At 35.9% G+C, this 24,081-nt stretch overlaps 1 protein-coding gene across 5 annotated transcripts in view; it reads left to right on the top strand.

Moving 5' to 3' along the window:
* Window positions 1–24,081, top strand: part of CLEC16A (C-type lectin domain containing 16A) — a 376,293-nt gene that overhangs the window by 39,239 nt on the left and 312,973 nt on the right. For all 5 annotated transcript variants that reach the window (XR_012631237.1, XM_074886665.1, XM_074886664.1 and 2 more), the window contains exons 16-21: window positions 568–618; window positions 2,875–3,003; window positions 6,931–7,051; window positions 19,941–20,092; window positions 20,804–21,008; window positions 21,879–22,049. Coding sequence is in view for 4 of the 5 variants with exons in the window: in XM_074886665.1 (XP_074742766.1) it covers window positions 568–618; window positions 2,875–3,003; window positions 6,931–7,051; window positions 19,941–20,092; window positions 20,804–21,008; window positions 21,879–22,049 (829 nt within the window). In the remaining variant the exon portion in view is untranslated. The remainder of the gene's footprint in view (window positions 1–567; window positions 619–2,874; window positions 3,004–6,930; window positions 7,052–19,940; window positions 20,093–20,803; window positions 21,009–21,878; window positions 22,050–24,081) is intronic.

Here is a 24,081-nt window from a genome sequence, read left to right as displayed (position 1 = left end):
TACCCAGGTTTAACTTTGCTGCTTCATTTCCACCTTCTCCCCCTGCTGAGTGGTGCAGTGGGGTTGGGAAATGGGGGTTTGGGGTCAGTCCATAATAGTTCATTTCTGCTGCTGCTTCCTCCTCAGACTTTTCCCCTGCCCCAGTGTGGGTCTTCTTCTCCATGGGCTGCAGTCCTTCAGGAAAAAAATCGCTTCCTAGCGGGTCCTCCACAGGCTGCAGTTCCTTCAGGGCATAACCACCTGCTCTGATGCTGCAGTGTGGATATGCTCCACCATGGTCCTCTCCGTGGGCTGCAGAGGAACCTCTCTCCTTGTTGTAAACCTGTTTTCCCAGTGGTGCCATCAGTGTCACTGAAGGGCTCAGCTGTGTCCTGCAGTGGGGCTGTTTGAGCCAGCTGGAGCTGTCTGTGTCCAGCATGGGGCAGCCCCGGCCTCTATTCAGAGGCCCTGCAGCCCCCACTGCCAGCACCTGGACAGGAACACTCAGTACATAATTAAACAAAAACAAACAATCATGGCTTCATAGCTGTAAGGATTCATGATATGTCCATATTCCTTTTTTGAAAGGGAGAAGAAATTTTTCTGGATATGTTTGAAGATGAATACCGGAGTATGACAGTAAGTGACACCCCTTCCACCCTGCCAAATCCTCAAACCCAGATACAACACGGGAGCAAGAACAAGTATTTACTGATGACTACAGAGCATGCTGGTATCTTTATTTCTGGGAGCAGAATAACAAAATGTGGGTGGGTTTTTTGTCTCTGAGGAGTTGTGTCTACACTTAAATAAATCGTTTATGTGGAATTTCACAGCCTTTATTAAATAAAAGTCCATTATTTTATGAAGGCTAGTACACAAAAATTACTTCATCCTGGAAAATGGGACATTGGATTAATTAGGTTTTTCTAGTTATTAAACAATGTGAAAATCTTACTATATCTTTCTGAAGCCCAGCAAGGTTTCAGTTTTGAGTAGTGCCTCTTTACTTACCAGTAAGAGAACTGGGTTCTAGCAAGCAATTATCAGGGCATTTGTCTAATCTGGGAGAGTTACTGCCTGTGCCACAGTACTGGCTGTGAAAGTTCTAACAGATTACTGAACTTAAGTTCAGACAGTTCATATCTAACCTGTAAACATGTTTTAAAAACAATTATCTGTTTCACATATTAGGTTATATTTCAGACAAAAATACTTTGTGTAGTCAGTATAGGTTTTTGCCTCACAGTGGTACAGGGATTTAATGAGCAGGCACTGGTTGTCTTTTCTGAAAAAGCACAATCTACAATTGGCATGTTGCAATAAGTCTTTTAATACAGGAAGCATCTTGCATGTATCTTACCAGCTTAAATAATAGAAGTATTTAGTGAAACATTTACTTTTTTAGTAGTTAAATATTGCTATACTTTTAGTTTGAGAAGTGACGCTGATACTAGTGTCACTTTTATGTTGCAGGTTCAGTATATGTGTAGGTTTTTCTGTTGTATATCCATTTCTGAGACTACTTTTTTATTTACTGTAAGAGACAGAGCTACACCCTGGAACTTGAACTTTGTTTTCTTTAAAGCATATTTATTTGCCTAGCTAGCAAATGACTTGCTGGGTGGGCTGATTTAAGAGCTAAGTAACACCGATGTTTTCTTGTTAGATGAGCTCTGTAAATAACATGATATAGAGCAGCTACAATCACAGAAGTGTACTTGCTCTGAATGAAAAAGAAGGGGAAAAGTTGTATTTTCATTAATGATAGATGAGAACAAGTTCAGAGGAGCAAGTAAATTGAACACTGTAGTCCTTAGTATTTTAGCTTTCAGCAACGAGTTTCCTTTTTTAACATTCTTCACCTGTATGATGTAAAATGCTGTTTAAACCAGTGTACACTCATGTGAATTACATCTGACGTGGTTATTTCCTTGTTAGAAATCTTAGTTCTGTGTTCTCATTTTTTCTTATTGGCTGTGTAGATTTCTGTATCTTTCTATACAGTAATTAAATTCGTTAATCCAGTGTTTTAGACACTGAAAATGAATTGTTCCAAGATCAGAAAAAATGGCTAAACACTATTTTTGAGTTTGTACATGTGCAAGGCAGCAGTTCAAGACTGCACTGTGAAAATTCTTGACCTTGTTTCAGTCTGCTGCTTTTATGGTATCTGACTATGGCAAAGTAGCCAGGAATGCTTCCAGTTACAGTTGGCTATTTTAGAATGGCCATGTGACTGCATTTTTGTTCTGTGCAGAATTATTGTACAAGCTATGGGAAGGGCTTTCTATATTTTAGACATTCCAGCTGGCTTTGTGGCAAAAAGAAGCATATGTCTCGTGTGTGTGTGTGTGTGTGTATAATAGAACTTGGATGAAATTGCCCAAAGGTACAGAAGGATAGATATTTCAGACATCATTTATTCATGAAAAAAAGCAACCATGTAAGGGAGAAACTCTTTTAGCAGCAAGATTGAAGGGAATTGTCTAGTGTGAAAGTTACTGCAGTATTAGAGACTAGAGATTTCTTTTGGGGGAGAAAAAGGTATGGGAAACTTTTTTCTTGTGACTGAACTAATTACAAATTTGAGTCAAAACAATCAAACTTGACAGACTTTGTTTTTTAGTACTTGTAAAATAGCTTTTCTGTAATCTTTCAGAATTTTTTCCTGTGTTTTTTCAGTATGGAAACTTCAACAGTGTGTTAGGGAACGATGAGCAAATGTAAAATAGAGACTGCATGTCAGGAGCTTAAAATAAGATGGATGGTATTAAAAATTCTCAGACCTCTATAAGAATTCCTTCCTCTTAAAATATGCAACCATGAGTTGTATTTGAAAGTAAAGATGCAAATACTTATTGTTCTGTAATCAAAGTTAAAATATTTTTATAGATTAAACCTATGAATGTAGAGTACTTGATGATGGATGCCTCAATCTTGTTGCCTCCAACGGGGACACCACTGACTGGTATTGATTTTGTGAAAAGATTGCCCTGTGGAGATGTGGAAAGAACTCGAAGAGTGAGTAAGACTATTTTTCTTACGTTTGTTCATGACAGAATGATTTCAAAGGCTTTGAGCAATTCTAGAAGTACAAACATTTTTCCTTGAAAGCTGCTTGATTGGAAGTTTCATCCACAAAATCATAAAGACTTGATGAAGACAAACCTGTGTGTAGAGTATATTAATATGTACCTCTTCCAATGGAGAAACTTTATGATTTCTTGTGTCTATTCAATTCAGTATGTTCTTGCACTGAAGTTTTCATTTTTTAGACCATGGAGACATCTACATAAAAAGGCATTTTGCTGACATTCATTAATATATTGTCAGTTTCCTTTCGTGATGTGATATCTCAGTCTGTCTTTCATTATATTCCTGTAGAGGGAATTGCCACTGGAAGGCTGGCTGGCTTCATATTGCTTGTGTTTCTAGACATAGCCAAAGGTAATTCATGATAGATATCTTGAGAGTGAGGAGAAAAATAGCAAAATATCTATTTCTGTGACTGACACAATCTGTAAAGGTGATACTGACCTGAATAACATCATTGTCAGCGTTCTTGGCCTTTATCTAGCAGTGTCCTATGAGCCTTTGCAGTGCCAGTAAGTCTTAAAGATATGCTGTTGCATGACATTATTATTTGGAACGTGCTGTTCTTTGGGTAGCTTTGCATTTATGTAAGTGTGTATGTAAGTATATTCAAGTATTCTTGAAGAAAAAATGTATTTCCAGGAATCTTCTGAAAACTTTTGTTTTCATTACTTATTATAAGCCACATAACTTTTGTTATCACAGCAAGCTGTTTGATAAAGTACAGTGTATTATCTTGAAAAGTATTGTTCTTAGGAAGCAAAAATGCTTCCTAGAATTCTCTCTGAGGCATTTAGCAGAATGATACTTAGAAATGCACATTAATGGAAACTGAGTGCTCCATGGTTTTTCATCTGCAAAATAAGGAATAGTTTAACTTCTGTTGGTGGAAATGCAAAAATCAATACAGATATTCCTGTAAATTCTTCGGGGTGGAGGGGTCTTTCTTATCAGCAAGTACTCCCAGAATGATTCCTTGTTGGTCCTCCGTCCCCTGATCTCATCGCTCTGGAAGTTTTAGAATTTCTTAGAATTACTAAGCTACTTTTTTTCAGCTAGGCTACCTCTGTTAGGCTGATTTGCCTGAACAATATGCTGAACTTCAGGTGTATCTTGTGATATTGCTGCTGTCACTTAACCTGCTGGAGTTCCTTTTTGCTAACGGTTTCAAATGGATGGTGATTCAATTATGAGCATCCCATGGCATGATTTTTAAAAAGTACTCAAATTTTATTTCACTAACAAGTGAAGAAGTTCCATACTTTGATTATCATGAGTTCTTAGCTGGTAGAGATCAGATGTTTTTAGGCTGTCACTGCTTTTGCTGTAGGCAGTCCCTCTAAGTGGTAATTCTTTTCATCTAAAGAAAGGAGGAACTCTCAGAAATCGGGTATCTCTCGAGTTATCAAAGGAGTATCTCCAAAATCCAGATATCCAACCCCTCTAAGTTAAAACATTAAAATGACCAGAATTTGTTCAACTGCTTTCTGAAATCAGCTACTACTGCCTGCCCAGAATCAGATGCTCTTTTGAATTGTTGATAGTCCAGTTACTGCTTGTTGGTTGCATCTCTTCCTTCTGATTTCTATAATCCTAAAGATGGTACTGCTTACCAGTCACCCAGAATAATGCAAACTCATTTACTGCTTATTTGGGAAGTAGTGAACAGTATGGGTCTTGAACTCTGCACCTTGGAGTACACAGCAACAAAGACTGAGAGAAGTTTTTGAACTGTGAGAATGCTATTTCATGGGAAAGTAATAAGGTACCGGTAGGCTTCCCTGCAAGTTGCGCTTTTTTTGTACATGGTATGTGTGTATATGAATGAAGGAATTGGTGTACAGTATACCTCATTGTAATGCGTAGTTTCTTCAGTGTAGATAGCAATTCATATTTGTTCCTACTTAACCAAGAAAACAGAAGTCAGCTGAAAAAAACTGTAGGCCACTGAACCGCTCTGCTGTTTTATTGAGATCTAATAAAATGTTACAGGAAGTCACAAATCACATGCTTTTGGGATTATATTGATATAGCAAACTGAGGGCTATCAGTATTGAAGGAATCAGAGTGTAGTTCCCTTTTCATCTGATGTTCTTGATTGTGGTTTTTTTTATTTTCTTGCAAAGGCTAAAGTTCTAATTTTTTATCCTACTCCTGTAGATTATTCTGCAGTAAATGTGATTACGTGTTTGGAATGAATGACATTAGTTTTATAGGGAATGTATGTGAGGAAAATTAATGCTGTCTCAGAGGCAAAGAGGATTGAGGGGAAAATAAGTGAAGGTAGGCTGAGTGATGGCTGTCCTCTGAATTTAAAAAAAAAAAAAAAAAAAAAAAAAAAAAAAAAAGGCAAACCACCCAACTATTGGGTTTGACTTTTGGATTACCAAAAATGCAAGGATATTGCTGTTCTTGATTGAATTTGGAAACTTTTAAACCCAATACCATGAATTCTTCTTGAAGCATCTGGTATTAGAACTGCTTTGTGGTAATCCTGTTTAATTTCAGTAAATCCACAATACATTAGAATGCAATCTGCCTAAATGAGAGAGATCATCTCCCATTATAAAGTGACACTCTTCTTATTCATAAGGTAGTTTTAGTATCTTATTTTGGTAGATACTTTTGACATTCTTTGCTCTGAGTAATCATATTGCCCTCTTAAATTTCAACAGCATACTGAATTCATCTGCTCTGGCATCAGTTCGTGGAAGAGTCAGATACATGACTTTCCTCTCTTCATCCCTGTTCTGCCAGAAGTTTCTGAAAGCACCACCAGTATGATAGCTGGCCAAGCACTCACATTTCTGGTTCATGGGAGCCACAGTTCTGTTGATGTTAAAAATAGAGGGGTGAAGGGGTTTGCCCTAAAGCAGTGTAGATTTGTTTTTCCTAATAACTTCCTGCAATCTGGGAGTTCCTGGGCACTGCAGCTGTTCCATGTATTCAGTGCTTTTACTGTAAATTAACTGCTGCCTTACGGTATGCCACAGAATTACTATGTAGGAAACTATTCTGAAAAACAAAACACTGGAAGTAATAAAAAATGATTTTTCATTTGCTGTACTGAAAATACAGTACTTGTAGTGGAAGAGGTTTATAAATGGTGCCTTTCAAAATGTGGCTAATAAAATTATGATTGTTCTTTGGCCCTATATCTAGTCTTTGCATACCATATGTCATTAATTTCTAAATCAAAACAAGAATATTAATTTCACAGAGCAGCTGTTGAAAGTTCCTTGGGCCTGGTGCAGCTTTCAGAGTGCTTTGCCCTGATGTAGACCTTTTGAGAATATAGATGAAGTTCTTCAAGAATGCTGTATGGCACGTGGTTAGTTTTGATGAACACAGCAAATTAAAACTCAGAAATCCCCACTGTTTTCTCTTGAACTTGTAGACAACTTAGCTAGACTCAGCCAGAAAAGTTATTACTCTAAGTTCAGAATGTGAGGGTCTCTGAGGGTTGGTTGTATAGTTGTCTGTGACGTATGGGTATTGTAAATGCAATCAGTCTTAAAGTAATGATTAAAAAAAAGAAAATCCAAGATTGTTGTTTTTACTTAAACAGCTCCTGTAATCATTTGCCTGTCAGTCACAAGCTGTGTAAGTGTGCCAGTGGGATAAAAGCTCTGCTGCTTCTACTTCATTGAAAATAAATAGCATGTTTCAACTTCCTTCATAGCCTTCTTTAACTAGCTCTGAAATTGCATTCTACTTTCTCAATTTAAAAAGTAGATTTATTGCATGACAATAAACTCAGGGGTTGTAAAAGTGAGTATACATTTGTAAGATTCTGTTAAAATATGTAGTATTGAGTGCAGCAATATTTTAATATTCTTTTTTTAATTTCTCAAGGCAATCAGAGTTTTCTTTATGCTCCGCTCACTATCACTGCACTTGCGAGATGAGCCAGAAACTCAGTTACCACTCACAAGAGAGGAAGGTCTGATAAAGACAGATGATGTTCTTGACTTGAGTAAGTAGTCCCTCAATTTCCCAAATAGTCTATGATATGGAAAAATCGCTAGCTTTATTCTTTTAAAGTAAAAACCCCAAATAGCTATCTTGTTTGTGTAATTGACTACCAAAAATGTATTAAGTTTGTCTTCTACTGGATTTGGAACACTTCTTGTGGGTTTATTTTTTTTAAAGACTGTTAGTAAATATTCCAGAGCTTAAATATGAACACATAAAGGATTTAGAGTCCTTCATCAGGTTTCCTGGTATGTTAGTTTTGTAAATGAACTGATCCCAGGAGGATTTTCTTCTGTTCTACTTTTATCTATTCAAAATGTACTTAAACCATTCATGAACTTTAAGAGACTGGAGGTAATTACTTGCAACAGTTACTCTGTGCTCTTTTACTGATACTGGGGTTTGCTTGTCATCATGTCCCCATCCTGTCCTGGAGTTATTTTTCTTCACATCTCTTCTGTCATTTTAAAGTTGGCATATGGAAGCTTTTACTCCCATAGCTGAACAGGATCCTGAGCTGTTCCCAAGGGGAATCAGTCTGTAACGTCCAGAATGACCTTGTGATATTCAGTACTACTTCTTAGGAAGTAAAGGCACAATGCCTTCTTTCTGCCATATCATAGAAAACTACTGCACTCTCCATAATGAAGAAACAAAAAATTAGAAGGAATAGAATCATGAAGTATGCTATTTGTCTGCAAATTCAATATACCTATGTTCATTTAACATCAAAATATACATCTCTAGATGACCTTATGTGTTACTAAACAGTACAACTGCTAGAGTAACTCTGGCCTAAATCATAAAGCTGTAATTTTACTGTCTCCAGCAGTGATATTGTTTAAGAAAAAGTAACTTAATTTTATAATAGTGTAAGACACTTGCTTTTTGTTTAAAGGTTTAAAATATGTAGAGAAGGCTAGAATTGAAAAGGAAGTGCATGATAATTGTATCAATTCCATTTCTTGTAATCAAGGAGAATTTGACATATTGGTGTTAGCTGATACGTAGTTAACTTTTCAGGCAGTTCTTATTAAGAGCTTGCAGGTACCACTCATAAACTTTAGAGGGCATGCGGTTGCTGATTTAGAGTATGTATTTGCTAGGGTTTTAATTTTTGAAGGTTCTTTTTCTTACAAAAGGAGGAAAAAAAAAAAAGCTTTATGCTTCAGATGTTCATTTTTTTATTCTCTGTGTTTATGTACTTGTTGATCTTACTCCAACTGAAAAAACCAGTTGCCCAAGTTGCCTTAGATGTTATGGGATTATGTCCGCTATCTCTGAGACCTTGTGCATCAAGTCCGTCAAGAATATTAATTGTCTGAGTGAAGGGAAAACACTGAAAACAAGTGAGTTGAGCAAAAGTTTAGTGATATCAGAGCTGCTGTGCAGTAGCTTAATGGATGAAATCCAGATTAAACCTTAAATAAATTATTTCAAAATTATTAAAAATTCATTACATTTAATTTTTAGAAAATATATTTGTCTGCAATACTGAAAATGTATGAATGAGCTTAATGCAAACTCATCACTTCTGGTCATTCCCAAAAAACTTTCCCAAAGAGAATGAACAGCACAAGATGTTGTTATACACAATTACTAGTTATGAGGTAAAAAATTATGTCCAGAATTTAGTTACTTGCTAATCCTTGCTAAAGGATTAGTAATATAGAACTGACTCAATTTCCTGTTTCAAATGAATTTGGTATTTATTGTAATGTTGCCTCTTTTTCCAGAGGGTGAAATGAAATAATGAATCAGCTTCTACTGAAAAAAAAAGTCTTTTTCTTAAATTAACTGGAGTTGTTAGTTTTTAAGAGCATACTGAACAAAAGGTACATATGATTGAAATACTGTTTCCAAATGTTATTTATTCCTCCTCCCTACCCCCCCCAAAAATGAATACTTTTTGTCCTTGCTTATCTGTTAGTCCAGAGATATGCTGATCGCTCTCATTATAAAATGTAGGTAACTGCACCGCAGGTGTTGTGCAGTTCGTTGCAGGTGTCTTTTTCTTCATACACAGCATAAAAGGTATACTTTTCTTGGAACATGTAGTTTAGACCATAGATTATTAATACTTCACTCTGTTATGTATAATCGTTTGTAATTTTTATTACACGTCCATAATGCCAGAGTAATTGCTAAAGTAGCAGTCCATGCTCTGTATATTTAATGGTGTCCAAGGTTGTTTCCTTTTTCCAGCATGGGATGCTGGATATAAATGGTTAAAAGAGTCTATACATAGAAAGGATGTAAAAAAACCCCAAAAACCTATTAGCCTGAAAATTATCTGCTTCAATTTGAATAAAGTGTTCTAAAATTTTCTGAAAAATTTTTTTAAGAACTTATATTAAATTAAAATTGTACTGTTGATTTAGAACATCACCCTTTTAGATTTAAACTCATTTGCTGCTTTACAGAATATTATAGTCCTTAACTGTATAGTCATTAACTTAAAATAGGAATTTATACTGACCAGTATGAACTAAGGCAACAGTGGTACTGAATGGCTGGTCGTGTGGTACTCGTACGCATGTGCATGAAGCTATTATTTGTTAATATGTGTATATATTCATATGTGTTTGCACACGTGTGTATATAAGTAGAGAAGAAAAATAGGTTCCATTGCCCTACACATGGAACCTACGTGCTGGTGCTCTAGAGACCCTTATATAAGAAGAAATCTAGTGGTTAACTTAAGCTGATTTCTTTTTAAAAAATTAAAAACTTTAATTAAGAATTAAGATCACAGCTTTTCTTTACCAAGTAGGTGTTAACTAGGACATCAGTTTTCAGTGTGACATAAATCAGAAGACGGATTGATACAGGACTTTCAAAGTGGCTGAATGCACAAATGTATGTGTTTGTATTCTGTGGACAGACGGAAAGCTGTTCTAGATTACATCAGAGTTAAACCTGAACCTTTTGCAGAGATGTTTTGGTAGCTCCAGGTACACTCCTGAGATACTGTTTAGTAAATGTCTAGTGCAGATAATAACAGACTTTATGAACAGCATGAATTGTAGTAAGAACTGTTACAGAATTGAAGAGTATTACAGTTGTATCTGTTCCTTGTGTGCTGCTGTTACCTATTTAAGTTAAATACAGAGTATCCACATAATGATGGTAGTTCTGTGCTTTAGTGTAGTCACTGCTTTTTGATCTTTTTACAGAAAGTTTTAGACTTTATTTTGGGACCACAGTATGTAATTACAGCCGTAGATTTTTTTTTTTTCTATGACTCTTTCCATATAGTCCAGCATTTATTAGGAAACAAAGATCTCTACAGCTGGCAGAGTTACAGAAGTTGAGTTCAACACATTGCTTACAGACAGTTTTCACCAATAGTAGGGTATCTGAAGAGGGAGTGAGTCAGTCTGGGATCTAAAAATTTTGAATAGAGTTCTAGCCTATTTCCAAAAACTAAAATAAATTGGAAAAAGGCTGTAAAAAAACCCCTTCCTGTTGAGTTTTCTCATATCCTGTCTTTGAGCCAGAATCTCTATTGAACAATCAGTGCCTGGTGTGGAGTTTCATATGTTGGCTTCAAAAGACTTTTCTTTCCTGTTTAGCTAGAAAGGCATAGAGTTATTTCATCTTCAGATCAAGTTGACAGGTGTAAGACTTGTTCCAAAGAAGTGTCACTGTGTGCACAAATATGATCATGTTTCAAGTGTTTCCTTGGGAGGAGCTTTTCTTGTCAGTAAATTACTAAAATAATACTGTGTAGCACAGATATTTGGTTCTGATCCTCACAGCAAATAGATACTATTTGGTTTTAACAAGTCACTTGCTGAGTATCCGTGATTACAGGTTTGGTGTTAGCTGTTTTTTCCCTGTTTTGCTCTGTTGTTTTGGGGTTTTTTTTAACCTTTTCCTTGGGACATTTACTTTTTTCCTCCATCACTTCTTCCCATCTATCACCACACTTTTTGTTCAAAGTCATCAAAACTGTTTTGTGATTTTTTTTTTTTCTTTTAATTTTAATATTTTTAAGGCTACTAGCAAATACTGTGCATTCATTGGGGCTTTTGAGTGAAGGTCCCCATTTACATGTGCATCAGTTTACGTATTTCAGTTGGTAACGCTTTCTAAACTCTTATTGCACCTATTGTTACTTAAACTACCTGAATTGAGGTAGTACAGTGATGAAGTTCTAGTGTGTGTGGTAGCATAAAGACAGTTTCCAGTTCAAGTCTTTTGCCCAAGAAAGAGAGACAAGAGATTATCAGCATTTTGACATAAAGCATATGGGATACATGCCATTGCATAGGTGCCATATCTTGGGAAGAGACTTAGCAGTTGGCAAAATGTGACCCAAAAAACTATAATTGTGTGCGTTTTTTTAATTATGACTTTGGAGATATTTTCAATCTAACAAATTTTCATCAATCTGTGTTATTACAATGCTTTATACATTTTTCTGAACATTGAGATGCCTCCAGTGGTTATGCTCATTCATATACGTAGAGTGTCAAGATGTAGAGGTTAACAAGATCCAGTAATTATTTCAACTACTGTTTTGATTTTGAAAAATCCTGCAAAACTCACCTGATCAAAAGAGCTTTTTTTGCCTGAATGCAATGCTGGTGTTTTATGGGAGCTTGATGAGAAATGCTAAAGTTTCTTATAAGGAAGCATTTTAGTATTTTGATGCACGTATGTTCATTGTAAACCTTTAAGTGTAGTTGCAAGGTTGTCAGCACTATATATGACTGTACATTTAGAAATGAGTCAGGTATTCCACAGAAGGTTCATTCCATATTGCTGGGTATGCTGCCACCAGAATAATATCTACTGTTACTTTTACTGTAAGTAGTTTTGAAGCACTCACGTATTATGTGGTAACTGCCTGCCTTAGACTGCACGTGAGTTTGTGTCTCATGTAGGTGGCTTCTTTAATCTTATTCAGCAGCTCACTGTTTGTGTGAAATTCACTGGCAGCTCAAATTAACAGCCTCGGTGCTTGATTTTCAGGCTGCTGATCTGTTAGTGACTATGTTTTAAATGCTGTGGCCAAGATGTAAGTGATGATTCATTTAAAGCCGTTATTTCTTTGCTAAAACTGAAAAAAATAACATTATAGCTGTCTCCTTGTTCACTCTTGTCTCTACCAAATACTCATGCTTTATAAAGGCCATCATAGTCAACATTTTTTTTTAATAAGATATGCGGAAAATTTGTCATAAAATAATTAAGGTTGGAAGGAACCTCAGGAGATCATCTAGTCTGACCCCCTGCTCAAAACAGGATCAGCTAGAGCAAGTTGCCCAGAGCCCTCCCTAGTGAGGTTTTGCATATTGCCAGGGACAGAGATTTCACAGCATATGCAGCTTAATAAACAACACAGTGCAATTTTTTTCTGTCCCTAATGTCACAACTAGATGTTTAGCTTTTGACATTGTTTTCATAATGGCAAAGCAAACATCACTGAACTGGATTTATTGATTTGAAAACTGATCCCTCTGAACTTTATGCCAGTGTTAAAATCCAGATACTCATTACAAGCTGAAAACGAAGCTTTTATCAGTTCTCATTGTCTGCAGAATCATGTGGGGTTTAGATAAATTGAAATGACAGCTTATTTCCCTGTATACTTCTCTACTATTTTTATAATGCATTTAAGAGAAAAAAAATACCTTTTTAAAGGCATCTGGTTTTTATACACACACACATATATATGGAAGAATTACGTATACACTTATGTTAAAAAAAATGCAATTTGAGCAGAAATAGCTAGTCATTTTAGGTTTATGATTTGTAGAAGAGAATATCGTATCTGGTTTTGTCTTCCTGCATCACTGTAGGTGCTAGTAAACACTAGTCTTGAGGATTTTCCAGATGGTCACAAAACTGAGATGAGTGTGAAGGTTTCTTGATACAACTAAGTTTTTTCACTAGCCTACACTAGTTAAGTTGGTGAGTACTAGCACACATGGTACAAGAAAGTGGAGTATGTTCAGTATGCTTGAAACTTGATAAGCGTCTCAGAGGAAATCCCATCTTTTATAAGAAATTCCAGCAGATATTCCTCCTAAATGCCAACATCCACTTGCTCCTGAACAGCATCAGGAGGCAATACTTTTTCTGGACTTAGTGGCATAACTTATCTGTAGTGTGTGTGGTGCTCAAATCATATATGTATTGGTGGTAATGTGAAAGAGCTTAATTGGACTGTTTTGCTTGTCTCTAATAGTTAATTATTTAATGTTTTACTTGTGATAGTGATCTTGTCTCTGTTAGACTTAAGTACTAGCTTGAAATATTTTTAAAATACACATGCCTGGTAGGAGCAAATGCTAGATTTGTATTTAACAACTTGGTACCTGTGACAATCTTGAGACAATTCAAGCAAATGATGGTGTAATACAGCGGTAATACAGACAATACAGTCCCTCTGCCTGGCAGAGTAGTCTTGTTTACAGGAAAATAAGTTTTAGGAGCAAGTGTGCTTCTGCTTGGTTGCAGTACTCTGTGTGTGATTAACACTTATAATATGTTGCCCCTTTTTTTCAGTTATTTGGAGGTGTACAGAAATAAATTTCATATTCAGAGGAAAAAAATCACCAAAAACAGTAATGGGGAAAAAATGTGCTCTCAAAATTCTGTGATGGCTACTAGAGTAGATGTTATTTTTGTAAATGTATTTGTTAGCTACTTTCTTCCACTAGATTTTTGAGTATACTCAGACCCAGTCTAATTTTTTTTTTTACCCCCACATACTTAGTGATGGTTGTACATACTTTGTCAACAAGAGTTTTGAAAGTAATTTTCAAAAGGCAGATTTTTCATATTTTTCATCTCGCATGGGGGGGGAGGTGGAGAAGAGGGGGGGAAAAAACCCCCAAACCCATATCATCTTTACCATGACTTATCTTTCGGTTTACATTCTGAAATGCGTGCCCTGGGTTTCTCCTCAATTTATTTTGCCTTCTCAATTCATGTGTATGTGGTTCTGTATTTTTTCCCCTCTTTCTAAGGTCATCTTATACCTATTTGCCTTTTTCCTGAATCTTTTTGTTCGGTGTATCTTGACGTAGTCTTTTTCTTTTATAAAAAGTCTTTAGCATTAAAACTGTCTTGAGACCTATTTATCTGAAACAGGTAATGGTAATTTCACTAATTTCTTTTTTTCTTTTAAACTGTTGAGTATTTCTTACAAGAACAGAGCTTTCAAGTCATTCTTAGCAGTTATTTCCCCTCTTTTCTGCTGTTCCTGATGGGAACAGCGCTCCCCTGCACAAGAAGGGTGGTGGCATCCTGTCCTGACCAAGAGGAGGGACTAATATGTGAACTGAGATTCTAGCTTTCTGTTGGACTAAAGGGAGGTGGAAGACATAGTGAGAAAGTAATTCTGAGCCTCTCTGAAAGAGGGCTCTTTATTGTGAGGTGTAACAGGAGTAATTAATTTTAAACTATTCAACAACATGGTCAAAACATAAGTTGTCAAAAACATTTTGGGTAGAGAATATGGTGCAGATAATTGTTTCACAGGATTTACATAAAATTTGAAATGGCTTTGTAAACTCTGAGTATATCAGGGGAATATGTTGTAGTTCTGTCAAGGATTGTATATTCCCCTATAAACTCGTTTCATCAAAGTGCAAAACTTTAATTAAAGTTCTTTGCAATTAAAGACTGTCATAGTAAGTAATAAAGCAGAATATCGTACCAAATGGGCTACATGGTGCTGGGAAAAGTTCTTTATGTAAAGTGGGAGGTGGTGCATTAACTATCTGCAGCCTAATGTTTGTCTTGGACTGCCAGCTATGCACAGAAAGTTCTAAAAGTTTTCTCTAAGAGCTTTTAATGTCTGCAGATGATTTCTAGAATTGTGATGACTGTAAACTATAAAATCACTAAAGATCAAGTCCTGAGGCAGGTCAGGTACATTTAGACCATCTCCTAAAGTAGCCGTTATCTTTGTAAAGACTTCATATAATACAGTCTTTACAGGCAAATAGTTGCCTGTGTTCATGCAATATTTTCACCTAATTTAAATCCTCTTCACTTCAAGCAACTGAAGTCTTTGAACTCTCCTTCCTAGGCTGTGTTTCTTAAAAGTTGTATTTTTCTTGGAGAAAGTCCAGAGAAGTCTTGAATCCACATCTTGGAGGTGTAGTCTCCAAACTGGTTACAAGCTTCATTTTGCATGAGGAGAAATTAAGCATTCCTGTTTAATCGCAAAAATGACATTTTTTGCAGCAGTGTCACATCAGTGAGCCAATCAGTCTGTGGTTCACTTTAATCCCCAGATCAAATTTCAATAGTACTGAAGTTTACTGGGCTTGAAATTCTTTCATCTAAATGTGGTTGGGTATCTGTAACTGTTTTCATAGCATAGCTGTAAGTATTCTCAGATCAGTTCACTGGAAATGTGTTTAACCACACTTTCTCTTCTGTTTTTGTCATAAAGTGTGACTATAGCTTGTGACCCTTCAGCAGCTGTGAACTAGAAACAGTCATGTAAATGGGGTACATTCAGTTGTATAAACTCAAAAGATTCCTGTAACAGTTGCCTAATAAATGAGTAATTTTTCCTTCTGTTCTTTGATAAACTTTTACAGTAATACTTCAAGTTTTTGTCAGATCTAAAATGAAAACTTTCTGATCTGGGAAACAGCTTCTGCCCTTTGAGTTCTTTAGCTTAAGTACTGCATTTTTGTATTCAGTTGCATTTGTACAGCAGTAATTCCAAGTATTTTAATCTGCTTGCTGTTGCACTAAAAGCTGTATAAATACTGAACAAAACCAAGTATTTAAGAATTTCACAACTCAATTTGGTGCTGTGGCCTATGTGCTGAGAATCTCACAACAGATTATCCACAAAATTCAACAATCTCATCTTGCGTATTTGGAGGGGTCCAAATCTTGTTTCTTCAGGTCCTGAGAAGAATAGGGCTATTCCAGGAATTCAGGTCGACTGAAATAAATATGTTGATGGACTAATTGGATTAAAGAATGAAAGAGGCAATAATAAATAAAGGGTCCCAAGTTAAGAAGTAACTAGACATGTTCCAGAGTCCTGTTTTGGAACACATCTGTAAATGCTGAAAGCCTTAAGGGCTCATTAACACTGATAACACTTTATGCTTTTTATTGAAACGGCTTCAAAAAGGTATCAGCCATAAGAGCTTATGCAGTATAGAGGATAGGCCATATAGTAAGCCCATCCTTGTTTAGTCATATCCACTCTTTGAGAATTAATTCCTTCTCAGTTAATAGCTATATTCATGGGGATTTTCTTGTTTTATTCTTTTTCTATGGCTTGGAAAAAAACATTGCATATATCCTGTGCATTATGTACAACTTTCCTGAAGCTACTTCTCTTTGAACCAAAGTGTATTCCTAGAAAAACATTAATTCTTGATTAGAAACTTTGTCCTGTGAAGGAACAGACTACCAATTGTGTAGTTTCATCAGTCAATTATTTTCACCATGGTACTGCTGCCATTTGTAGCTTTTGTCTATTAGCCTTGGCCTGATGTTAAATTTCTTAGCTGTTTGTACTATTTATGTATGAATTAGTCTTCCTGCCTCCCAGGTATTCTTTAAGCTAAATTAGTTGAATTATTATGCTTTTTGCTTTAAAAAACCCCGTATTTCTAATTTTCATGACAGTTTTTGTTGTGGTGGTCTTCGCAGTTTCTTTCAGCCTGCTTCCTTAAAACTGTGTGTGTGTACCTCAGCTGGCACAGTGTTGCAGTAATACACCAGTGTAAAGCAGAGGTATTACCCCATTGTTTACATTCAGAGATCATATCTGCCGTTTTATTGTAGAAATACGTTCACTTTGTTATCAGCTGTAATTCCACGTCTTTGAAAGAATTTAAATCCTGGCTACAGTTTTTCCTACTAGAAGGCCTCTGTTTTTCATTCCCTGATGTATATAACGTTGCACATTTCAAAACAATCAAATATGTTCAGGTGTTTAATGCTTAAATTCACAGGCCAGTTCAGAATAAAGGACACTTGCATTATTCTTGTTTTCCCGTGACTTAGAAACACTGATAATAACTTTAAGCTTTCCAGTTATAAACAAAAAGGGGGAATAATTTAGGTATTAGAAAGTAAATTCTGGAGGGATGTATTACATCTGTACCTCTGTTACCACTTCTAGATGTGTATGTGTAAAATATATATGAATACAGATACACTTTTGGATCCAAAATTTAGATAGAGCTTTTGATGCATTTAATATGTATATATAATCTTTTATTGTTTTAGAATATTATTAGCATGTCATTGATACAATAATATTGGACTAGGATTCTTTTGGCTAAACATAACCTACATTGCCATTTTAGGTCTCCTGTGGTTTTCTGCCTGGTGTCTCAGTTTCTCTAAAAAGAAATAAATCTCCCATAGGCTCCTATAGTAATACTTGCCAATCCTGTATGGATTTCTTGAGCCTTCTAGGGCATATGAGAAGTTAATAACAATGAAACCTCATGTAACTGAATCACGTCCTGTATGTATTGCAGAAAAGTAGCAGTGTTGTATTTATTGATTAAACTTGTTTTCTCAAATTTCAAAAGCTTACTCTAAATTCACACTGGATTATTATTAATTATCCTCTTTTAATTGTATTAGGGTTCCATTTTTCTTCCCTTTCTCTCCTACCACTCAATCAATTTTGAATGGATTCTGCTGGTAAAGGGTAATTGACAGAATCACAGAAATGTTGGTTGGAAGGGACCTCTTCATTGGAGTGGGGGGGATAGGAGGTTGGTTTTAGAAGGACTGTTTGTTTTGGTTTTTTGAAACTTGAAAACCTTTGGTGATAGAAATTCCGCAACCTTTCTGGGTAACCCACTGTGCTGTATTACACACGAAAAAATTTCCTCCACCTCCCAAATGATAATTTGTGGCTGTTGTCCCTAGCTGTATGACCTACCACTCCAAAGAGCTGTGTATGCTTCCACTTGTAGCTTATATCTATCCCACAGGTGTCTCTAGTATGAAATATAGTGTTAACTACTTGTTTAGGTGTTTGGATAAGTAGTAAGTTTTACTGTTTTACATAACCTGCAGCCTCATTCCTATCCATTTAGCTAATTCTTCTAGTTTTTATTTTTAGAGTTAGTTTCTTCCATGGGAAACTAAAGAGGAGAAAAGTAGTAGTCAGATATTTTTCCATTGTTTTAATTTGGATACTGGACATAGAGTTGAACTTTAGCAGGATTATTTTTAATGCATTGTGTAAATAATGTGAAAAATACTACAGCTGGGTTTCAGGTGCAAGAGCACCTAACATCAGTGTTCAGTACGGAGATATAGCTATAAGTATTAGAGATACATTGAATTCTGTGTGTCAGAATAACTCCCTTCAGATAAATATAAAAAATCTGAATAAGAAGGCAGCCTTTTTGAAAGATACTTCCCATACTGTAAATGACACCATTTATCAAACTGATAGACACATGTCTAAAAATACGGCATCCTTAAAATAGTATGTCTACGTGGAATAGGAGGGAAAAAAGCCTCGTACATCTTAATAGCAACTGATGCCTACATTGAACCCTCATTTTTTGGAAAGGCTATTTGAATGAATAACTCCAAACTGCTGAGTCTATCAATACCTTAGTGATACTAAGGAATGAGAGTGCTAAGGAGAATGTGTTGAAGAACCATGGATAAGGTAGAAGAAGCAAAATATGGAATTCATTGCTTTCAAGTTGGATAGTTTCTATTCTAAAAAAACCCCAAATCAAAACAAACAAAACAACCCAAAACCCAAAAAAACCAAAACCCAGCCAAAACTATTGCAGAAAATAGTTAAAATGCTGCAACTTAGCTGGCTACATCCATCAAATTATGTGGAGTATCATCTAGAATTACAAAAATCATGAACTTGGTAGGACAGCATGCATGGTCACAGAATCTTTTACTTGCAATAAATTGTACTAGATGAGAGAGAGGAGAGACCTGTGTGTATTAAGTATGTGAATGAAAGAATGAATTTGAAGCAAAGGTAAAAACAACTCTAGTAAGATTAGCAAAGGTTTGCTAGGAGGTGTCAGTGCCAGTTTATGGGGTGCTGAGTAGACTTCAGCTGGTGTAAAGAAGGTGATTTAGTCACTTTTCAAAAATGATGGGTTTGAACTGGAACAGGTGCAGTGAGGAGATGCAGGGGGATCAAGACAATGGTGTATTTACTTCTTGAGATCTGTGTTTTTCAGGCTTGTTTGAGGGGGTCCTAGAGTAATGGTTAAGAGAGGATAGGTTTATTCAATATAAATTAATAAAATGGATGGATAAAGGGAAAAATGTCACCTAACTTAACAAATATTGCCAAAAACCTGATACAATTTACCTGGAGAGTCCATATAGTCTTGAAGTTGAAAGGCTTCCAACAGTCAGAATAGTCAGGTTTCAGACCTGTAGAAATGTAGCTCGTGTCAGAATGGAGCCTAAGTTTATCACGAGGTAGATGTCGTTGCCTGCAGTGGCATAGGACTGTATCTCTGGTCTTTCAACAAGACTTTTTGAGACTTCCACTTAGTGAGAGAAATCAACACTGCTGCAATCTCACCCCTGAAATGAAGTGACCTTTTATACTAAAAGGTAATGAAGGTGGTTAGAGAAAGCAGAGTGCATTTAATATACATCTTACATGTAACTTATAAGATATCTGAACCGCTGTTGTTAAAATATTTCCTGCCCTTTCTATGCAAATATAAATATGGTGGGGAAATGAAAAATACATATGTTAAAAAAAAAAAAAAAAAAAAAAAAAAACAAACCAAAAACCAAACAAACCACCTTGAATAACTTTAAACATGTGTTGTAAAGATGATTACCCTGTTAACATTTTATGTTACATAAAACAACCAAAACCCACAATCTTTAACTTCAGTAGCTATGTAACTTTTTTCTTCCCTCAGATAATAGTGATCTCATTGCTTGTACGGTCATAACAAAGGATGGGGGTCAAGTTCAAAGATTCCTGGCTGTGGATATTTACCAGATGAGTTTGGTTGAGCCAGATGTTGCCAGACTTGGATGGGGAGTAGTCAAGTTTGCAGGCCTTTTGCAGGTAAGAGAAATTTTAATCTGGGTGATTACTTTTTCTCAGCTGAACATCTACATTTACATTGGAAATAGTAATACCAATATTAACTTACATATTTAAGCTCTGTACCATGCTTACTTGTTTCTTCTGTTACTAGTGTTTTTCCTAGTTCCTGCCTTTTAAACTATTTCTGGTTTTCTGAAGAAATTTCATAGCTAACTAGAGGCCCACTTGAAAATGAGGTAACTTCCCCAATATATATTGGGCTCTGTTCATCTGAACACTGAAATTGTATACAATTAGGATTAAGTCCCAAGCACTTTCCTTAAGTGACACAGTAATGAACTCACCTACAGTTTTCCTCTTCCTACACGGATAGGGAAGGTGACAGGCTGTAAATTTAAAAAGATCCGTGTTTATCCAGTTGATTTCAAAACCTTTAAGGAGTTTCTCTCATTTATGTTTCTTTCTTGCCTTAGCCAACACTGTTTATTTCCTGAAAATTTGCTATGCTCAGGACAACTTAATTGACTTCTAAACTGACTTAATCTCTATGAGTACCAATTTCTGAACAACTAAATCCAGCGTTGTACAACTTGCATAGTCCTTTTTTTAAACATGGAAACTTCTTTTAGGAGCTTTAGTGAAGCATGTGTTCTTCTAATGTTGGTATTTAATCTGTAGTTTAAAAATGTCAACTTTTTCGCTCGTTACTTGCCTTCTGTTTCTCTTTAGGATATGCAGGTGACGGGAGTAGAGGATGACAGCAGAGCTCTGAACATAATAATTCATAAGCCTGCCTCAAGTCCTCATTCTAAGCCCTTTCCTATCCTTCAAGCTACATTTATTTTTTCTGATCACATTCGCTGCATTATTGCAAAACAACGTCTTGCAAAAGGCCGTATCCAAGCTCGGCGTATGAAAATGCAGAGAATAGCAGGTGAATGGTTATTTTGAAATGATTCTGAGAAACAAGACTTGTATGTCATAGCAAATCACTCTGTAACATAAAGATGTGTTAGAAAAATCTGAGTAGTAGTGTGCCATAGAAAACTGTAAACCAGCGTTTAGTTTCCAAGCAATAGATTTTATTGGAGTAAAATATGTGTTCTCATATTTAATGATAGACACATCAAAGAAAGGATGAAAAAGAAGGAATTCTGTATGTTACCCCTAGTTGCCAACCATTTCACAAACTCAGCACTTCTCTTTAAATGTGATTCAGTGATTCAAAATTCAAATGCCCTACTTAAAAAGCAGATGTTCTACTGCCTTAGGACAAAATTGGCTTGCTTCATGTTAAAAAAATTCAAAGCAAGTTTGAGGTTAATACAGGTCTATTTTGATATTAAAATTTTAGGTTGAATGGTAATGCAAAGGCATTTTTTTGCTAGTTTAAAGCAGATTGTCTCTTTAAATGGCTTTCAGCAGTGTTCGGTTGTAACTAATGAATGACTTTATTTGTACAGGAAAAAACAGAAGGTTTGGGGTTTTTTTTTTTTAAATGACTCCTATGGCTTGTTTAATACAAGAAGCTTACTGCGATCCCTTTTTCTACTCCGTTGTATTCTGAGGCTTCCTTAGTGTGAATGTGGTGTGGACAGCAGTGGTAGAAAAGGTTGCCAGAAATGTTGTCTCTCTTCTTTTCCAATGCAATTGTAACCATCATTAAGAGGTAAATGTGGGCATGCTGTGTTAAACAATCTGGTTTAGTCTTAAGATTCTGAGAAAACTATCGATTTTATTTTCACCTACTCTTCCTTTTATGTATTTTTGAGTAACAAAAACTATCAATTGTGATTAAACATAGCACTCCTGGATCTTCCTGTTCAGCCTTCAACTGAAGTTGTTATGGGTTTTGGACACAGCTCTTCAGCTACAGCCCAACACCTTCCATTTAGATTTTATGATCAGTCACGACGTGGTAGCAGTGATCCTACAGTACAACGTTCTGTTTTTGCATCTGTTGACAAAGTTCCAGGTAAGATTAGCATTCCTTATCAAGCCATTTTTGCTTTGTGATTTTTATCTGCAAAAGCTGAACTGTAACTTGTACAAGCAATAAAAATCTTACTGTGATCTGTTTCTGAACACACAACTCCACGATGAGGCTTATAGAAAAATTTACTCCTAGAGAAACCTGGGGGTGTATTCCAGGTACACTGTGAGCAATACATCTGTGGCAGTTTCTCCAAATACACTGGAAATGTCTTAATATTTTGCCTTCCTTTAGAAATTGAGTTAAAGTTTTGCATACTCAATATTTATGCAACACATCTGTCAGTTGTGCATAGTTCTTCCTTTAATTTGGTTATGATAATTTTCTTGCCAGTTTGTAAAAATAGCTGGGATACTGTGCACTGCTTCGTTTACCTAGCAAGACAGAAAAGGGCCACAGCTACTCTTAAAACATTAGCTTGGAATTGGAATCAAAGGAATGATTCTAAATCAATGAGCTTTTTGCTGTTTTGTCTCCTTATTATCTATTTCACAAATTGACTTCTCTGCAGAGTTTTTTTCCAGATGGTGAACTTTTCTCCTTTTGGATTGAGTCATTTTAAAGTTGAATCTCATACTGCTTGCAAGTACTTAATTTTGCTGTATTACACAAAAGGATGCAATCTTGTTACCATTAGCTGCCAATCATTTCACAAAACTCAGCATTTCTCCTTAAATGTGATTCAAACTTCAAATGCCCTACTTAGAAAGCAGATCGTATACTGCCTTAGGGACTAAATTGGAGCTCAGCTTGCCTGAGTCCTGAGCCTGGGGAACAAGAATCATAAAAGCATTTATATTGCTGGTCAGGTTTTTCAAGAGTATGTTGTATGATGAGAATATATTTCATTATTTGACATGAGTTCCATGGAAAAGGTGTGCTTGAAAAGATGCCAGGGTTCTATTTTTTTTTTGAGGGGGGGGGGATACTGGGGCTGGTGCAACATGTTAGTTTGTTCAGACAACCACATACTTACTTAGAATTCCAGGAAATGGACACTTCCATTGTATGCACATGCAAATCCAGAGGAAAAGTATTCTGAAGCTTTTATTTGATACCAAGTATGAGAAACCAGGCACAGAACATGAAGTATTGCAAATGCTGCATTTTTAAAATACATTTTATGGTAGCCAGTAACACAACAAAAATGGATAAATGTTTTACATGTGATTACAAAATAAATATCAAATGCCTCTTGCTTCTCCCCTTATCTTCACTAATGAATGAGTGAGGTTTCCTAGTTCTGAGTGATTTTCATGGGAAGCTATTTGTGTTTATCCCTTAATCAGGCTTGGAGTGAATTTTACTTTGAGAGGGAGATTTTGTGCCTTTTAAAAAAAATTATTGAACAAGGTACAGTTAAATTACTAGCTTCATGTATTCATTTCTTAATGCTACAACTTTTAAGTGGTTAAGAGTTCTGCAAAGCTCAAAGTCTGTTAATTTGATTGTACTTGTAAGAAACAAGTTATGCTTTCCCTTGATGATGGTGTGTTTTGTTGATTTAAAGGAGAGCTATGTTTCTGGCAATAATTTTAGAAGATTAATCACTTTTTTATTAGGACCATGTTAGCTGTCAGTGCTGTACATCCAGCATGGTTTTCAAGAAATTCACAATGATACAAATGTTTTTTGCCATCCTGCAAATTTCACTCTGTGGAGAATTTTAGTACAACTATTGAGTCAGTTCCCTAATTTCTCTTCTCAATGAATTTAGAATTTTCACGAACACTTACTTCAGTCTGGTCTGGTTCAGTTTCTATTGTAGTGCATACCTAAAGCTCTACATATTTCACTAAGAGAGCATGCAGTTACCTTATGGTACTCAAACTGTGCTTCACTTTGCTTTATTGTTTCATGGTCCAACATTAAAATCTGTTTTGAAAGCGCCGCTTGATATCTGGGGGGGAAGAGGATGAGGGTTGTTATAGCTTAAAACCAAATTTTGTGCAAGACTGGTGAAAGCTGACAAGAACCTACAGACCATGCTTCAGAACATCCCTGTTAATACTCT

Source organism: Strix uralensis, chromosome 16 (genome assembly GCF_047716275.1).
Source record: "Strix uralensis isolate ZFMK-TIS-50842 chromosome 16, bStrUra1, whole genome shotgun sequence".
Taxonomy (NCBI): domain Eukaryota; kingdom Metazoa; phylum Chordata; class Aves; order Strigiformes; family Strigidae; genus Strix; species Strix uralensis.
This window is presented reverse-complemented; position numbering and strand designations above follow the sequence as displayed.